The 16,657-nt window shown below is 40.8% G+C and overlaps 1 protein-coding gene across 1 annotated transcript; it reads left to right on the top strand.

Moving 5' to 3' along the window:
- Positions 1-10,582: 10,582 nt before the first annotated feature.
- pitpnc1b (phosphatidylinositol transfer protein cytoplasmic 1b) lies at positions 10,583-15,617 on the top strand. Its single transcript, XM_036538268.1, has 10 exons — positions 10,583-11,147; positions 11,989-12,137; positions 12,264-12,352; positions 12,584-12,591; positions 12,694-12,765; positions 13,527-13,619; positions 14,012-14,167; positions 14,461-14,524; positions 14,642-14,728; positions 15,469-15,617. The coding sequence occupies exons 1-10, from the start codon at positions 11,100-11,102 to the stop codon at positions 15,615-15,617; spliced, it is 915 nt and encodes a 304-aa protein (XP_036394161.1). The 5' UTR covers positions 10,583-11,099.
- The last annotated feature ends 1,040 nt before the right edge of the window (positions 15,618-16,657 follow it).

Here is a 16,657-nt window from a genome sequence, read left to right as displayed (position 1 = left end):
GCAGCAGCTGTAAACTCTACGTTAAAGCCCCAGACACGAGACCTGCTGCAATCATAAGTAATTCAAATGGACAATGACTGCATAACCCACGGCTGCTTCTTTTAGGCTGGTGTAAAATGCAGTACTGTACCTTACTGTACACAATAGCCAAAAAGCAATAGGACGCTTACATATCCAGCCAAGGGCTGTATCAGTATCGACCAGTGTAATTTTATTCTTCACGGTACATATAGTACAGCCACAAGAGTGTGTTAACCTTTCCTTATCCAAGACATAGTTCAGCTTTTGTGACAATTTTACTTTACATTACATTACATTATTGGCAATTAGCAGAGGCGCAGTTAGCCATGGTTAAACCACACCATGGAATTGTACTTGTGCAATGCCTGTATCTTAAAAACTAAATCAGATGAAAATATTCACAAAACAGATCTTGCATATTTCTAAATATTCCACTAAATTAATAAACGCATAGCATTCTCTACTTCCACCTGGTTTTGGTAACATGTTTTACAGACATCTTTTAAAAGCTGTGGGGGATCAAAGGTTCCTGCTTCAGGAACAATTTTTTTTTTTACACGTTGCAGTTCTGTGCATGACAAAATTACAACAGTACCCAGCTTCAGTGCCAAGCCTTTGTCTTATTACAATGATGAGACATACAGAAGGGTTCATGTTGGCTATTCAAACAGCTGGAAATGTTTGGGCTGCACTGCAAACTGTGAGTGTAGTGTGAAGTTAACAACGTCCATTTGATTAATGACCCCCCATTTCTGCATTAGTGAATTTGTAATTGGTAAATTAGCGATTAGTAAACCATAACATATATTAGTGCATTATGTACAGTAAATGCAGGTACATTTAATTGTGCTGTTTAAGAGATTAACTTCCTCCATTACAATGTATTTTTCATTCTAATATGTGTTTCTCGGTTGTTGTTTTTTTTTTTTTATTTACATTGAATATAATGCTAAAATATGGCCATCAACAAAAAAAATCCAATAGGGTACAGCATGCTTGTATAGCAAGTCTTTATGTCCTGAGGGATATTTTTATAGAGACATTTTGGTATCTGAAGCATAGCTTATTAAGGCAAATCAATGGAAGTGACTGTGCCTTGTCTGGGAAATAAAATAATATAAGAAAAATGTAAAATATAAGTTTATAAAGTATGTTTTCACAAGTACCCACACCACAGCTGGACAGGTTTTAATGCCCACCAGGGTGTCATTGAATTCCCTGCCCTCATACAGGCTACACTCCAGCCTCCTGTACTGCACTAGTACAAGGTCCCTTATTGAGACAAATCATGTATTTTGGGTTGTCCCAAGTGTTGGTGAGATTTACCACGTTTCTTGGTTGCTTTTTGGCCTTTTGAAAAAAAAAGCACTGTTGAGCTGACACACAGACGCGTGCTTTATGAATGCTTGCATTTTCCCTTTTTTTAATTACACTCATGTTGCCATTTCCAAATCTATTCATCACTGCGATAAAGCACATTGCCGTAAAATCCTGTGCCTCCTACTACCATAGTGCAAAGCATGATACTGCACTGTGCTGTGCTGTGTACTTAACTCTCCTATACCCAGCACAATCAGCATCTATAGGCAATGTGAATTTGCATGGTGTTTATCAATGCAGTCCAGACCAATACACCAGAGACAGTGAAAAGAGGGTAGCAGAGTAATCTCTTTAAAACACCAGCCTCTGATCTTGTTAAAGACTAATTGATGTTCTATGTTAACGAGCTTTACCTTAATTAGACACATTAAAAGAAAAGGGTGTGTGTGAGGGGGGTGGCGGAGGGGATTTGGGGATTTTGCATGTCCATGATGTTGCAAAGGGGTAGAAGGAAAGATAGGCAGAGGCAGCAAAAAGTGGGAAGGGAAAAGAGATTGGTTTGGAAAAGAGACAGATAATAGATGGCAAATAGAGGGATACAGAAAAGGGGTAAATAGAGGATGACAAAAAAGTAGAGAGAGGACATGATCTGAAGTAATTCCCATGGAAAGCAAGAAAGAGGGGAAAAAATCTCAGAAACGCATAGTCTATTGCTGTCTTTTTTCTATTTCAGTCCTCCAGCCATGTTTCTCTCCCTGATATTGGATTCAAATAGCCCCCTCCCCCCTCACCACTGTCTTTTCCCCCCATCTCTCACCCCTCTCCCCTCTCTTCCCCTCTATCTCCACCTCTCCTTCTCTCTCTCCATCTCCCTCTCTCCTCGCTTGTTCCCCCTCTCTCCCTGCTCTCACACTATATACCTCTACCATGATGCGCAGCACACCATGCAACGGGAAGATAGATTGACACAGTGAGACTGTATTGATACCGAATGCAACACATTAACAGCAAAGAGTGTACTGCTGCAGTGCTCATGTGCGTGCAACCGTGCAAAGTTTTGATCGAATCTAGGGAAAGTGAAAATAAAATACCAGTTGGGGGACAAAGGGATTTGTGATAAATTTTTTTTTTTACCAGTTAGCATGACTGATTTATGGGAAAATTGAATTCACAGGTAAGTGACAGGGCGATTTTCGTTTCTTGATGCAACCCTAATTGGTAATACACAATAATTATCCTTAACTAAGAAGGGGAGTTGGTTCAACGTGTTGTTTAATGAATGAGTTTAAGATGAAAATTTATGGTCCTGTGTATTTCTTACACTCAAGCAACTGTACACGACAGACCAGCTGACTGCATTTGATGTAGCACAATATACCCTATAGTTAATTGTAATACAATATTTTATGTTTAGCAGGTCAATCAAAAATTGTGTTCCGTCCATCCGTTGTATTCGATGTAGGGCTGTCGTCTAGAACGCTTGGCCTATGGTGTATTTGAATGAACTATTCTAATAAAGTGACACAGTGAACAAACAAGAAAAGTTGATTATTAAATATTAATGCATAACTTTAACGTGCCATATTTAACACGTATTATTGGAGCACATTCTGAACCAGCTGACAAACGTCTAAGCATTTGTGTCAACCACCCATTTTGATTATATCTCTAGTGTAGGAAACCAGTGGACCAACGTGAGAATTCTGCCAACGTTAATCCGTTTCCACTAAAAAAAAAAAAAAAAAAAAAAAAAAAAAAATCCAGGGAACATATGGTAATTATTCATATTCTGAAATGCGATTCAAAGTTCGGGTGGCATAATGAATCCCCCATCTTCTTACATGCAGTGATATAAATAGATGCACTAAAGATTGATCGACAGCCTCACGGAAGGCTCTAGCCAAGTATACACCGACACATACCAACAGACGTGGGTCAAAATACACACAGTGAAAAGTACATGGTAATAGACTGGAAAACATTAATTGTTAAATCTACAGACGCACAAATATATAATAAGGGAGAGAGTCTGACAGCACATACTGGTGAGTCCTCCGTCTTATGCGGGCACACTGGCAGAGAATTCTTACAGCGGCTTATATTGTATTGACAAACGGGCAATGTTATTATTAATTCGCTAATTTGGCTCTTGTGTGTGCGTGTGTGTGTGGTGTTTGTGTGAGCCGGGGGTGCGTGAGTGCGCGCAGCTGTGTGTGTTCCTGTGTATGTATGTAAGTATGTAGCTATGTATGTATGTATGTATGTATGTGTGTATGTATGAGTGTTTGTTGAGGGCTAGAGCTCGTGAGTGTGTGCACGCGCAGCAATGACAGAGGGGTCAAAGCCCCGCTCACCGGCCGTTTCCACCTTTCTCTTTTGCTATCCATCCACCTTGCTACCCGATATAGCTAGCCCAGAACAAACGCCGACACCCGAAACCCCAATATCAGTCACTATAACGTTTTACACTGTTTAGGGCCAACCCCGAATTGTATTTTTAAATGAGTCCCAAATACCTCCACGTACCGCAAAAAATATAAAAAAAAAATACTTACAATTTTTCACGAGGCTGTCCCCCCTCTCTCCATCGTTTACTCCATCATATTCACATCATTTCCTTAGAGGTATCCTTTTACGGTATCCCACGGAAATATATATCTAAATATATATTTTACATGTATTCAATTTCTCGATCTCTCTCTACCTATCTCTCTCCCTCCCTCTCTCTCTCTCTCTCCCCTCTCTCCCTCTCCCTCTCTCTCTTTCCCCCGTTCTTTTGTTAAAATTCAGTATATGCGCCCCGTCACCTAGCAACCGTCAACCTCTCTCTCTCCCTCCCTCTCTCTCTCTCCATCACTAGCGACACGTGTTGAATGCTAAACTTAGCGGTGTGGAATAATATTAATAAAGGGGTAGACACACTCTCTCTCGCTAGCGTATCATAATGCAATATAAATATTTACTAGAACCACTCAGCTCTCTGTAGCTCTACCATCCTCCCCCCGCACCTTAGCCCCCCCATTCTGTTGCTCCCTCATGCTCTTTCTGCTTCTCCCAGCAAAACCGAGATGTGCGTCTATACAGTGTCTGTCTACCTATATATGTGAGTGTCTCCATGTGACTGTCTCGATATGCTTTTGCGTGTTTGCTGGTGTATTTGGTGTTCGAGGTCTTTACAATCTGTGTGTGTGTTTTTGAGGACATGTACTGTATTCATATTATCGACGTGCGTTGCGTATGTGGTGAACGTACAGTCTGTGACCGGAAAGTGTGTACTGTATACAGTTTGCAGAAGGCGCTCGTATTGTAAGTCATCAGCGTCTTAAGTATTTGCTTAGTCACATCCGTATTTTTCATATACTTGGGACTTGGGAAGCAAATTACCGATTTCATGGCTCTCAAAAATCAGGCTGGCTTTTCGGTTATTGTATTACAGGCGGAGGTTTTAAAACAGTGAGGAGGGTATAATATATCTCCCGGATCTCTTATGCACAAACACAAAGCACACACATACATACGAACGAACATACACACGCGTTCTGAATATACTTAAGCCTTACAATTTTTTATCTGTCTTGTGCAGTGTCTGTATATTGCCAGAGAATTCAACAAACTGACAGTCAATGAATCAATATATAGCTTATCTATGGATCAGTGAAGCATCCAACCACATGATCAGCTACAGTTTATATGGTTATATCAACATTAGAATTTCCACTTTCTTTTAACCTTTATCAGCATGTGTTATCGTTTTTCTTGACAGTGTGTACGTGGGTATTACCTTATCTGCAAGGTAACATCAAGTGAAAGGTAAAAACTGTACACTTAAGGACATACAGTATTGATGAGAATATTAAAATGTGGATGCATCTAACTGGGTTTGCATAACTCTAGCCTTTCTGAAGGTCTGTTGTTCTGTCTTAAATGTCTTCAAAGTTGCACATGCTTTGTAAAATTCAATTGTCCTTATCTTTTATTGGTTTGAAAGGAATATCAGGGAAAAGATACATAGCTCTCTTACAAAATAACAAGACTGTCTTTTGGCATGATAGACCACAGATTCTGGGTGATCATCAGTAGTTTATTCAAGATAAAGAAATGTGCTAAGCATAAATTAAAGTGCTTTAAGTGTATTGATCCATCCTATATGCACATCCATCATTATTTGCATTTTTCAATCAATGTGCCCATTCATCTGTATCTCTGTTTTATATTTGACTGAATTTCATTGGCATATTGAAAACAGAAAGGTGTCTAAGGTATCTACAATGATTGCATATTTGAAGTCATTTGTTAGAAAGTTTATATACCTGTGTCAATGGCTTTGATTGTGCATGTGTATGTTGTATATCTTTCTATGGAAGTATGGAAGAATGCCATTATGTGGAAGAATGCCTTCCATATGTATGCATGTGAGTGGGTGGGTGTGTGAAAGTGAGTGTTGATCATTATGTGTATTTGTGTGTGTCTACCCTTGTGTTTGAGTATTAGCTTTGAGCAAAACAGATGAGCAAACAGAGATAGTGAAATAAATCTAATCAGATTGGTACAAGCACAAAATCACATACACACACACAGACGCTCACAGACACACACATACAAAGACACACACGCACACACACAAACATTCACATACCCACACACCCATAAAAACAAATACTCACATATGTGCACACAAAACACGCACACACACACACACACACACACACTACTGCTGTCTTACAAACACATAGACAAACTGGGCAGTGGGAGAAACTCCCAGGCACTCACTCACACACACACACACAAATATGTAGACATGCATAGACTTGCAGATGCTCTCACATATATTTCAGGACACTATTTTATGTTTTCTTACACTGACATTTGTAGTAGTGACAATGACTTGAGCCCACATTCAGTCCTACTGTACTGTATGTAGCTATATCATAGCCTATGTAGGTCATTTTATGCTTTGCACTGCATATACACACAAATCTCTATTCTGACTCACCGTTCCGCTTATGTAAATAACACTGATATCTCAGGCTATCATATTGTCATTACTGTGTCATTGATCATTTATCATGGGCTGTCCAACTTTGATTTCTTTATAAAGAAAAGCATAGAATGGCTCCTTGACTTTACATTCAGGATGAGTGTTCATACTGTAATGTCTGCAAGGGGAAGGAATTGATTGTGGGCAGGGTTAGCATATATTTATAAATGTAGCTATTTATTTTTTAATTTATTTTTAGTGTATATTAATTAGCACATATGTTAATAGATTTCTGGCTTGGCGTATGATAATAATGAAATTTTGGAGTAGTCCTGCAGCAAGAGCGGTTTTATTAACAATAAGAAGCGTTCCATGTCGTCTGTGGCAACACAACCATGCGCTGCCGCTAAGAGGAAGCAAGGAGAAAGAGGGCTAATGAAGTGCTGTCGATGCAGCAACTTTCTGCACTGGACACCAGGCCGAGTCTGTTAGTAATTCAGTCGCTCAATTGGAATGTGAATAGAAAATAGCAAGTCTCTGAACTGCAATAGCTGTAACTGACCTCCTGAAATGAATAGAGTTAATCCATTCCATTGCACTTCCTCCTACTGTTGTGCAAATCCTTTTCATTTCGTTTCATTTCTTGAAAGAAATTAAGTTCCAGAACGGTTTCCCGTTGAGGCTCGGCTTCACCCTTTCTGAGGCAAATAAATGCATAAAATTCATATCCTTCCAATCAACCACCCAGATATAACACCTGCCAGTATACATTAGTTGTACAAATTATGGCAAACAAACAAACAAACAAAAAAATTATATATAACATGGGGTTTTCTGGTTTGGGTTTTTTATAAATGGCAAAACCAAATTAATGGTTATGTATGTATTAATTAAATCATGAACACCAAAGTACATCATGCCATATAAAATTACATATATTATTCATAACTGAACATAAGTACAATAATGTAATGAATGCATTTTACAAGTTCATGAATATGGAAAACCATCATATAAATTATTCTTTTTTAAGACTGAAGGGAGATCACAGGCCCCTGGACTTCATTATGAAATGTCTATAGCGAGATAGGAGCAGGGGGAAAGTGGTTTCAGAGGATTTCAAAACCCCGTGGTGTAACTTCAGTTTGGCCCTCATGTATACTGTGTGCCAATGCATCTCTTCAGGAGAGCCCTCCTCTGATAATTGCCTTTATGCAAACTGGAGGATACAGTAGTGGTAATTACCATTTAATGCTCAGCAGACTTGTTTTTTTTTTTTTCCAGGGGAAGTCATCACGCTACATTTTTTGCATCTCATACAGTATGTGTTCCGGTACCCATTAACCCAGCTGGGTTTGCTCCGCAGTAATTGGGATCGAATATGGATAAGTGAAAGCTATGCCTCTTCCCCCAGTGGGGATTTCTATTTCATGCTGCTAACCCCTGACAAGTCGCACACAATCTTAATATTGATTCAGCCGCTGATCCAATCAAGGCTTTTAGCCATAGCCATACTTAAAAAACACAGGGGTTTATGAAAATATTATTCCTATTGGTATATTTCAGTCCTGCCCTCTTTTTTTCCTTGACTGGAAAAACAAGGCTAATTTGCTTTGGTTTAGACTGGGTTTGCCATAAAGTGTGTAAAGTTAAATATTAATACTACTTTTTAAAAAAAGGATAAACCTCAAATTCTCACAACAAAAGCCTGTTAAACACCCAAACCCAGCTCTTTTTCAGTAAAATTACAATCCCACTGTCTGAAAATCTGAAGTCTGAAAATAATAGGAAATTTAGGGTTAGCAAAAATAAATTAAAATTAAAATTCAGCCTCAGAAAATATCGTTACAGTTAATAAACTTATGATTAATATTATTTGGTGATGGCTAAAATATAAGCTCAAACATGCAATTATGCCTTGTTTCTGTGAACTAAGCTTATTGGTTTATTTGTGAGAACACATTCTAAACTTCAACAAATCAGATGTTTTCACTGGCAGTACAGCGTAGGAAAAATGTTTCCAGGACACGCATCCCTGGCCTAGCACATTTTTAGTGTCATTCCTGGGTTTGGCCACTGTCTTAAATAGGATACATAGCCTATGCATATGATCGTCATATTCCATCTTTTAGTAGAGGAAAATGAACAGTTAGACTGAGGACTGGTGAGTCCAATGGAAGGAACTTTGCTTTGAACACTACCTCTATGTGATGGAAAAATCACATTGTCCTTTACCACAACAAATGGGGATTGCTGTATCCGGTAGTATGAGGATTTTATGCAGTCCACCCAAAGATGCCCACAGAAGTGTTAAACCCTATCACCCATGCATTGAGCTGTGACCACACTTCAGCGGAGCAGTTGTAACTGTATGTGTGGAATTCACCTCACAATATACTATAAATTCTAAACAATGCCTCTTTGGAGGTTGTTAATGTGAACATCATTTAGAGTTTGAATCATTTCAGCTACACAGAATTACGCCTAGAATGTGGACAGAACACATCACCACCAGTCCCTCTCCTCTTGCAGGATCACACTCAAGTCTCCAATGAGGAGCACTGGTCCCAGCTTGCTCCTCCGTGCTACAAACCGAAGCTTTTGTGAAGTATTTGTACGCAGCTCTAAAAAAAGTGTCTCTCACTCATACATTGTCATGAGTGACAGGCTCCCCCAAAGGTGACAACAGCTCTACTGTTTCACCACTAGATGGCAATAAAGACACTGACAAGGAAATCACAGTATTCACCCCTTCATGGATAACGCTTGTACTTGTCTTACTTTTAAAATTATTACTCATTTTGAATGGAATTCTTTTCAGGGTCACTTACAGACCTCTGGAAAATAGCATGAAATGTGATTTTTAAGAGAGATAATAGGAATTTAAGGCATTGAATGGGTGGTTAAGAATGTAACATTTTGTATCAAAATTTGAGAAATGTATTAATATTTCCCATACAGTTCACACATTGATGCTGCTGAAGAAGCCTCATTGAATTTTATGTGCTAAGCTTTGGGATGCACCGATTCCTTTGAAAAGTGTTGTTTATGTTGAACACTACATAGTGGCAAGTGTTCAGAGTGATCAGATGTCAGGTAACAGTAGGCCACTGAGGCCCAGTGATAACTCTGAAACGTGATTGGATGTGAGATAATGGGCATCAATAACATAGCGGGAAGGAGTGGTGACACGGATAATGAGAGGTTTCAGGTGAATGACATTTGTAAATCTAATGTACTTGCCAAGTTTAAACTTACATGAAGTAACACTCATCAATGAGCATTAAGTATATGCTCAAGAGAACCGAATAAAAAACAAACAGCTGCTCCTATTCGTTTCCCAGAAGCACAATCACATGGAGTGAAGGAACCTACAGAGCAAATACGTTATTATATTTTCAGTGAGCATGTACAAGCATACATGTACAAACTGGAATAAGCCGTACTATTAAGATGCACAGCTTTAGCATGTCTTTAGCGTAGTCTGCCACTTTCAGCTTGTTTTAATCTAAATTGTCCTGCTTGGTCCAGAAATTTCTATGACCAATGTTATATCAGTAGCCGACTGACCCAAAAAAGAGGACAGGCTTTCACAGATGTCTGTGGAATTAGTGATAGTTTTGTTTGTTGTCTGAAGAGTTAAGATAATCTTGGAAATGGTGCTTTGCCTTGGTTATCAGTACAACCGTGTAAAGTTCATTTTTAACTTAATTACCAGGAACAAGGGGTTCTGAGTACATTGAAATCTGACCTGAAACTAAGATTGGTAAATTACTTATGGCTACCCTGAGTTCACTGACCTCTCAGCCCTGTGAATTTACGATTTAAGAATGCTGTGATCATGGTAATTGGTCTGTAACTTCATTGCTTCATTCAAGCAAATGATACCATTCATGTCCTTTGTTAACCCACATCCATTCCATAACTAACCAATGATGACATTTCCCTTTAGGTAAGTATTGAGGAATCGGATTATAAATTACACTTAATTCCGGGGTTATACGTGCATGCCTTCCATAAAGTGTCTTTGGAGTGTCCACAGACTGCCTGTGGAATTTCACTTCTGAAAATGGAAATTGCCTGAACTGAAAGGAAAGTTAAAATATAACCCAGATTACAGTAAATGGTTTAAAACCTGCATGCGAAGAGATCGAGGGAGGGAGAGAGAGAGCGCATAGGTAAGGAGGTAAGGTGGGTGGGGAAAAGGAGGGGGAGGGGGAGGGGAATGAGATAAGCAAGGAGCAAAGGAATTTGAAAGGAACTAGGAGTGCTAAGGAGAGACACAGAGGGCAAAGGGAGGGGCGATAAACACAACAAGGTTACAAATGAGAGCTGCAGGGAAGCCAAAAAAAAAAGACAGAGGAGGGAAGTAGGCAGTAAGTTTCAATATTACAACAACAGCAATCACTTTTAGCTCAATAAGTCAAGAGCAAACAAGGGAGACAGAAGGAAGGACAGAGGGAGAGAGCGGGAAAGCCGGGAGAGCAACAGTTGAGTGTTGACTGAGGGAGTGAAGAGATTAATGAAAAAGAAACCCCAAAAAAAAAACGCGCGAGAGAGGAGTTAAAGCAGTAGATACACACTCACTGACAGGACTGGACTCCAGCACTGTGCACTGAGACCAGCACAACAAAGAGGACAGGGGGAAAGAGAGGTTATTGCAGGACATTAGGGGTACGCTATCACACACTAACCTGTACTTTCTTAAATATGTGTGAAAAACGTGAGCGGTAGGACAGACGGACACAAACACGCTCAGCTTTCTCTTGATGACAACACCATGTTGATGAAAGAGTACAGAATATGTATGCCATTGACAGTGGATGAGGTAAGTTTGTAATATGAAGTACGTGTTTGTGTGTGTGTCAGTACTTGTACTGAGTAAAGGTATACCTGTAAATACACTTTAGTGTGTTCAGTGCACAGCAAATCTTTTTATGGATATACTTCATATAATATAAATCTCAGAAATGTCAATCTGTTGACTCTAGGAATATACTGTAGTTTGTTTTTCTATGTTTCTGTTATTTACACTTCCTGAAAATCTACTGGCATCAGACAGAGGCTTGCACAAAAAGACAATGTGTATTGCTGCGTGTTTTTATTTGATTATCACTCCATCTGTGCTTATCTTTACTCTGCGCTCTCTTTTGTCTGGGAACAAGTCAAACAGGTTCTGTCCGTCAGTTTAATACGTCAACAAAGGTATTTACCTTAAGGTTAAACTGCGAAGAGTTTACAAGAAAGAGTAGCAGCAGAGGCGGGTGAGGGTACTTTTAAAAATTGTCCTCATATATAATATCACTGTCCCTTCATAAGAATGTCTGCAGCCCTGTCTCCAGCCCTGATCTTAACCTATTAAGACCTTTGAAAAAACGGGTCAGGCCAGTGCCAGGTGAAATGAAGTTTTGTTTCGTTTTCGTCTGCTTTCCACCTTTTCCTTGTCATTTGTGAAGTGGTGGGAGTGGTGAACCCTGGTTTCAGTGAGGGGGGTGTACAGCATGCGCCGGATTACGTCCAACTCTTTTCGCCAATACTGCATTTCCATACTCCATACTGTGTACTAAGCTGCTGCATCGACCCCGTCTCCAGATCTCTCCTCCTATTGGTGAGCTTCCCTCCCTGTCTCTCTCTCTCTCACCCGTCGTCTGTGTCACTCTCTCTCGCAGTACAGGATTGGTCAGCTGTACATGATCAGTAAGCACAGCAGTGAGCAGAGTGGAGGGGGGGAGGGGGTGGAGGTGATATGCAACGAGCCCCAGTCCCATCCCCAGCATGGTCCCGGGCAGATGACTGAAAAACGCATCTACCTCAGCAGGTAACAGCATGTAATACCAGCGTCCCGTGCCTCGAACAACCACCCCTGCCGAATGCCCTCTAACAATAGCATCGGCGCCTAAAGTGCTAATTAATGTACCCACTTTTACTCCACTCTCTCGGTCAGTAAGCTCCCATCCTGGATGAGGACTTTTGTCCCGCGGATCTTCTACATCACCGAGAAAGCCTGGAACTTCTACCCCTATACCATTACTGGTCTGTGCAGCTCAAATCTGGTTTACATAAGCAATCTCTATCAAGGCAGCCAAATAATGGTTTGTGCAAGCGTGTGCATGTGTATGTGTATGTCACGGCATTTCAGCCTGTCAGCTAAAGCACATTAATGATAGCAGTGGGAATGATAACTATATAAATACAGACTATGCCGTAATTGCCTGTTTCTTTTCTCTTCTCTTTCTTTGTGTGGGAACCCTTGATCCTGCGCAGAGTACACAGTAAGTATCCTGTCTGTCGTGCTAATGCGCTGCCCTTTCATTTTCTCAATCTCTTGTTGTGTATATTTTCTATCGACCCTCCCTCTCTCCCTTGTGCCATAGTGCTCCTTTGTTCCCAAGTTTCACATCCGGATCGAGACCAAGTTCGGGAATGACAATGGACACAACGATAATGTGAGTCCAAGCGGCAGAGACAGCTGTGTGTGTGTGTGTGTGTGTGTGTGTGAGAGAGAGAGAGAGAGAGAGAGACCAGTAAAACAGAACAGTGATTTAAGGATACCAACAAAAGAAACCAGTAAGAGATAACTGTGATTTAGACAGAGAGGGAGAGAGCGGTGAGAAAGTCAGACACAGAGAGAAACTGGGGAGGAAGTAAAGAGAATGGACCATAAGCTCATGTGTGATTAATGAATGTAATTATTTTGTTGGAAACCGTCCCCTTGATATGCTAAGTCCACAAAGCACAGAGTGAAATGTAAATGAATGTTCAGCACCAGTAATATTTTCACGAACACACCTACATTACAGCTCAATCTATTATCTGAGGAGCAATCCAGAATGGTGGTAAGAGTCCCATTGCATAGCTGCTGGAGCCGCACTGACATGGAATTCCATTTGATTCCGTTTGACTCCAGGGTCCTAAATTTCCATAACCTTGCCTATCAAAATATCAAAAAAAAATGGCACGGTACAACCCATGTCACAGCATATAGATGGATATTGCCTTTTTCAGAAATGTGGATGAACTAGAATTTGTCACACTGTGTAAGCAGCTTTGCTGTCATCACTATGCATCTGACAACACCCTGTGCTGCTGTCAAGGTCGTTGCCTACAGTATCCCTGTGTTTCAGGCAGATACACTCACACAGATCATGTACCTATGTATATATACGATTTGTGGCCTTCTGTGACTCCAACCTCGTGGCCCCTGCAGGTTTTTGGGGACAGCCCCACCCCTCCTGAGAGTGTGAGTCATCTGGACATCCTGACTGACCCCATCCCCGAAAAGCACTACAAAAAATCAGAGGTACTATTTCCTAATCAACTCTATCCACCGCCCTCCGCCTCTGTGTATTAGCAATACCCAACCTTTCTTAGTGAGGTCATACAAAACAGCGCGTTTTCAGTAATGGAAACACCTCTTGCTTTTCAATCAGGGAGGAATGTCACTTCTTCGCCTCCAATAACTGTTACACTTAAGGTGTAAAGGTCATTCAGGTCTCGGGAGAGCAGCTCTTGTTTGACTGACTGGAACATATTTGCTTTACACACATACACACAGGCACAGGCACAGGCACACACACACACACATACAACCGCACGCACACACATGCGCACACACACACACACACACACACACACACACACACACACGTGCGCTTACTCAACAAGTACTGTATTAACTCTCATCTCTCTCAGGACCTGAGCTGTTGGGAGTCTGAAAAGACTGGCCGGGGCCCCCTACAGGCTGGTTGGCGCAATACAACTCACCCCATAATGTGCTCTTACAAGAGGGTCCAGTGCAGCTTTGAGGTGTATGGACTGCAAGGGAGGACAGAGGAATTCATACACAAGGTAACGCGCTATATTTCTCAAGCTGCTTTGCATCCAAATTAAAATGAGACAGAAAGGTACGTGATGCAACAGGTGACAAAATGGTGACTGGGACATATACACATATACACAGAGATGAAGGGATCAAACGAAATCTAAATGTCTAAATTCTAAAAGTCTAAATTAGAGCACACTATGACCATTTGAGTTGCGAGGTTTTGAGATCACGCATGTAAAGGATTTTGGCTGTGATAATGTGCTAGTATTTTTTTTCCCCCAACACCACATGGTGAAATGACTGTTATGTTCCACAGAATATTAGAGACATCCTGCTGGTTGGGCACAGGCAGGCTGTGGCTTGGACTGATGAATGGCATGGTATGTATGATCTTTGTCTCAAATTAATATGTTGTCAATAGTAAAAAAAAAAAAAAAAATACAGTCATAATTACACCTTTACCATTATTTCTGACTTTTTTTTTCTTTTTCTCTCAGGAATGACTTTGGATGAGGTCAGACAATTTGAGAGGGAGCTACAGGAGCAGACCAACAACAAGGTGAAATCCACACAGAACAACACAGGTACCGTCCCAAAGGAGAGAGACTAAAAAAAAAAAAAAGGAATGGGAAAGAGAATGGCAAAACGAATGAAGAACTGAGCGGATGAATAGATGAAATACAGAGAGAGGGATGTAGGTATGCAGAGAGAGAGAATTTCACATTGTAAATACTGACCAAGAAATAATGTCACTGCGTCAGTGTAATAAACAGTGTTATGCGGCCATCTGCTGTACATATATTATCATTGCACCAGGCAATAAATAAGCAGTCATTGCAGCACCTACACAAAGGTACAGCTGCCTATGGAAGGTTTGGTGTAATTCTGCCACCTACTGTTTACGCTGAGGAACTGCAGACTGCTGCAAATATGCAATGTTTCATCCACAACATGGTACAGCACTGGGCTGCCACTTTCAATTCTTGGTGTTTAACACCAACCTGTAATGGATCTGCAGTCATTGCTCTACAGCTAAGGGTACTGCTACTGCCACCTGCTGTTTGTTGAATATTATTTCAAGCTGTTCTTGCTTTTTTTTATGCAGAGAACATGTAACCTCTGTGTAATGAAGCTTTTTTGCACCATTTCTGTTTGAAATCTTCATGTGTGCTCTGTGCAATGCTTTGTGTTCTACTATGTATTTATTATGCGAAGAATTAAGCCCTTTCTCAGATTCGACCTTTGTGCTCTGCCCAGTCCGGTCAGTGCAGCACATTGTGTGTAACCCTCTTCCCCCCCCTTTCCCCCCGCTCCCTCCCCCCAGGGTCGGCATCGAACCCTCGCCCTGCCTTCTCCCGCTCCATCTCTGTCACGGATGAGCCATCCTTGAAAAAGATGGGGGTGAGGACTCCGACGATGCCTGACTCGTCTCAGCCTCCAACCCCCATGCGACTGCACTCCACCCCTGAGTGACACCAGCTTGGGGGGGGTGGGGGGCTGGGGGCTTGGGGGGTGGCGGATTCAGAATTGGAAATGTGTCAATCCCTCCCAAGTTGGCTGACATTTGGAAGCACGCGCACACGCAGGTCCAATACAGAGGGGCTCTGCTGATTTTAAAAACACGACTAGGTACCAATCGATAGGTATGATGTCAGAGGTGCAATCTATTTAACAGCATATGCAATACTGCCAGGTTTTTCTTATATAGTATAATGGATTACATGACACTACAAATGTTACTCCAATACATGATACTGGGCTTGATTATGGTTATCAAAGTATTATATGGATTCAGGTGTCTTCATACTCTATGGCAAATGTGTTGTACTAGGCCTTCTTTCAATTGTATTTCTACAATATATGTTGATGTAGGTGTAAAGAAACATTGACTTGATTAATACCACTGTGAGTCTTAAAGGTGTGAGGAGCAAGCAAATGGTCATGGTTTAAAAAATTCAGATTAGGACACTGGAGTAACAGCCATTCGGGTTGCGTAGCATTGACCCCCACCCCTCAGGGGACCCTACCTGTCGAAAGCATGTTAGAACTCACACGTTTACCCCGTAGCCAATGCACAAACACTGTCAGAAGCAATGAAAATGGTGGATGCAGGGGAGGAGCAGGCAGAAATTGAATTAATCAAACCCAGCAGGGGAGTGAAGCACTTTAGGTAAGGTTTAAGCTGGAGCCTTGCCATCCATTGGATAATTATTTGCCACGGGGGGATGAAACGCTGACTTTAACGATAAGGAGGAGTTTTCCTGATTGAATTTCTGATCTGCTCTCATATATGTATTTGCATGCCTATATTTTTTATATTTCATATGTCATTTTACTAAAACTCAAAAAAACGTATGTAGGTAAAATGGGACCTGCTAAAAGTAATGAAAACAAATGGTCTCAGGGTTTTTTTTTTTTTTTGGACTCATGTAAAATTCTGTTTGTCTCAGTGTGAGCATTTGAGTTTGAATAAGTTATCTCTCAAGCGTGTCAACATTGCAGATTATGTGCCT

The sequence above is a fragment of the Megalops cyprinoides genome, chromosome 10 (assembly GCF_013368585.1).
Source record: "Megalops cyprinoides isolate fMegCyp1 chromosome 10, fMegCyp1.pri, whole genome shotgun sequence".
Lineage (NCBI taxonomy): Eukaryota > Metazoa > Chordata > Actinopteri > Elopiformes > Megalopidae > Megalops > Megalops cyprinoides.
Note: the sequence above shows the minus strand (reverse complement) of the source record. Positions and strands in the feature narration are given on the sequence as shown.

What these genes read in the sequence shown, in the direction of transcription:
- pitpnc1b (XM_036538268.1), top strand. Translation starts at nt 11,100, where the DNA reads ATGTTGATGAAAGAGTACAGAATATGTATGCCATTGACAGTGGATGAG. An exon ending in AAACGCATCTACCTCAGCAG is followed by an intron (nt 12,138 to 12,263) that starts GTAACAGCATGT and finishes TCTCTCGGTCAG; the next exon opens with TAAGCTCCCATCCTGGATGA. An exon ending in TTGGACTGATGAATGGCATG is followed by an intron (nt 14,525 to 14,641) that starts GTATGTATGATC and finishes TTTTTCTCTCAG; the next exon opens with GAATGACTTTGGATGAGGTC.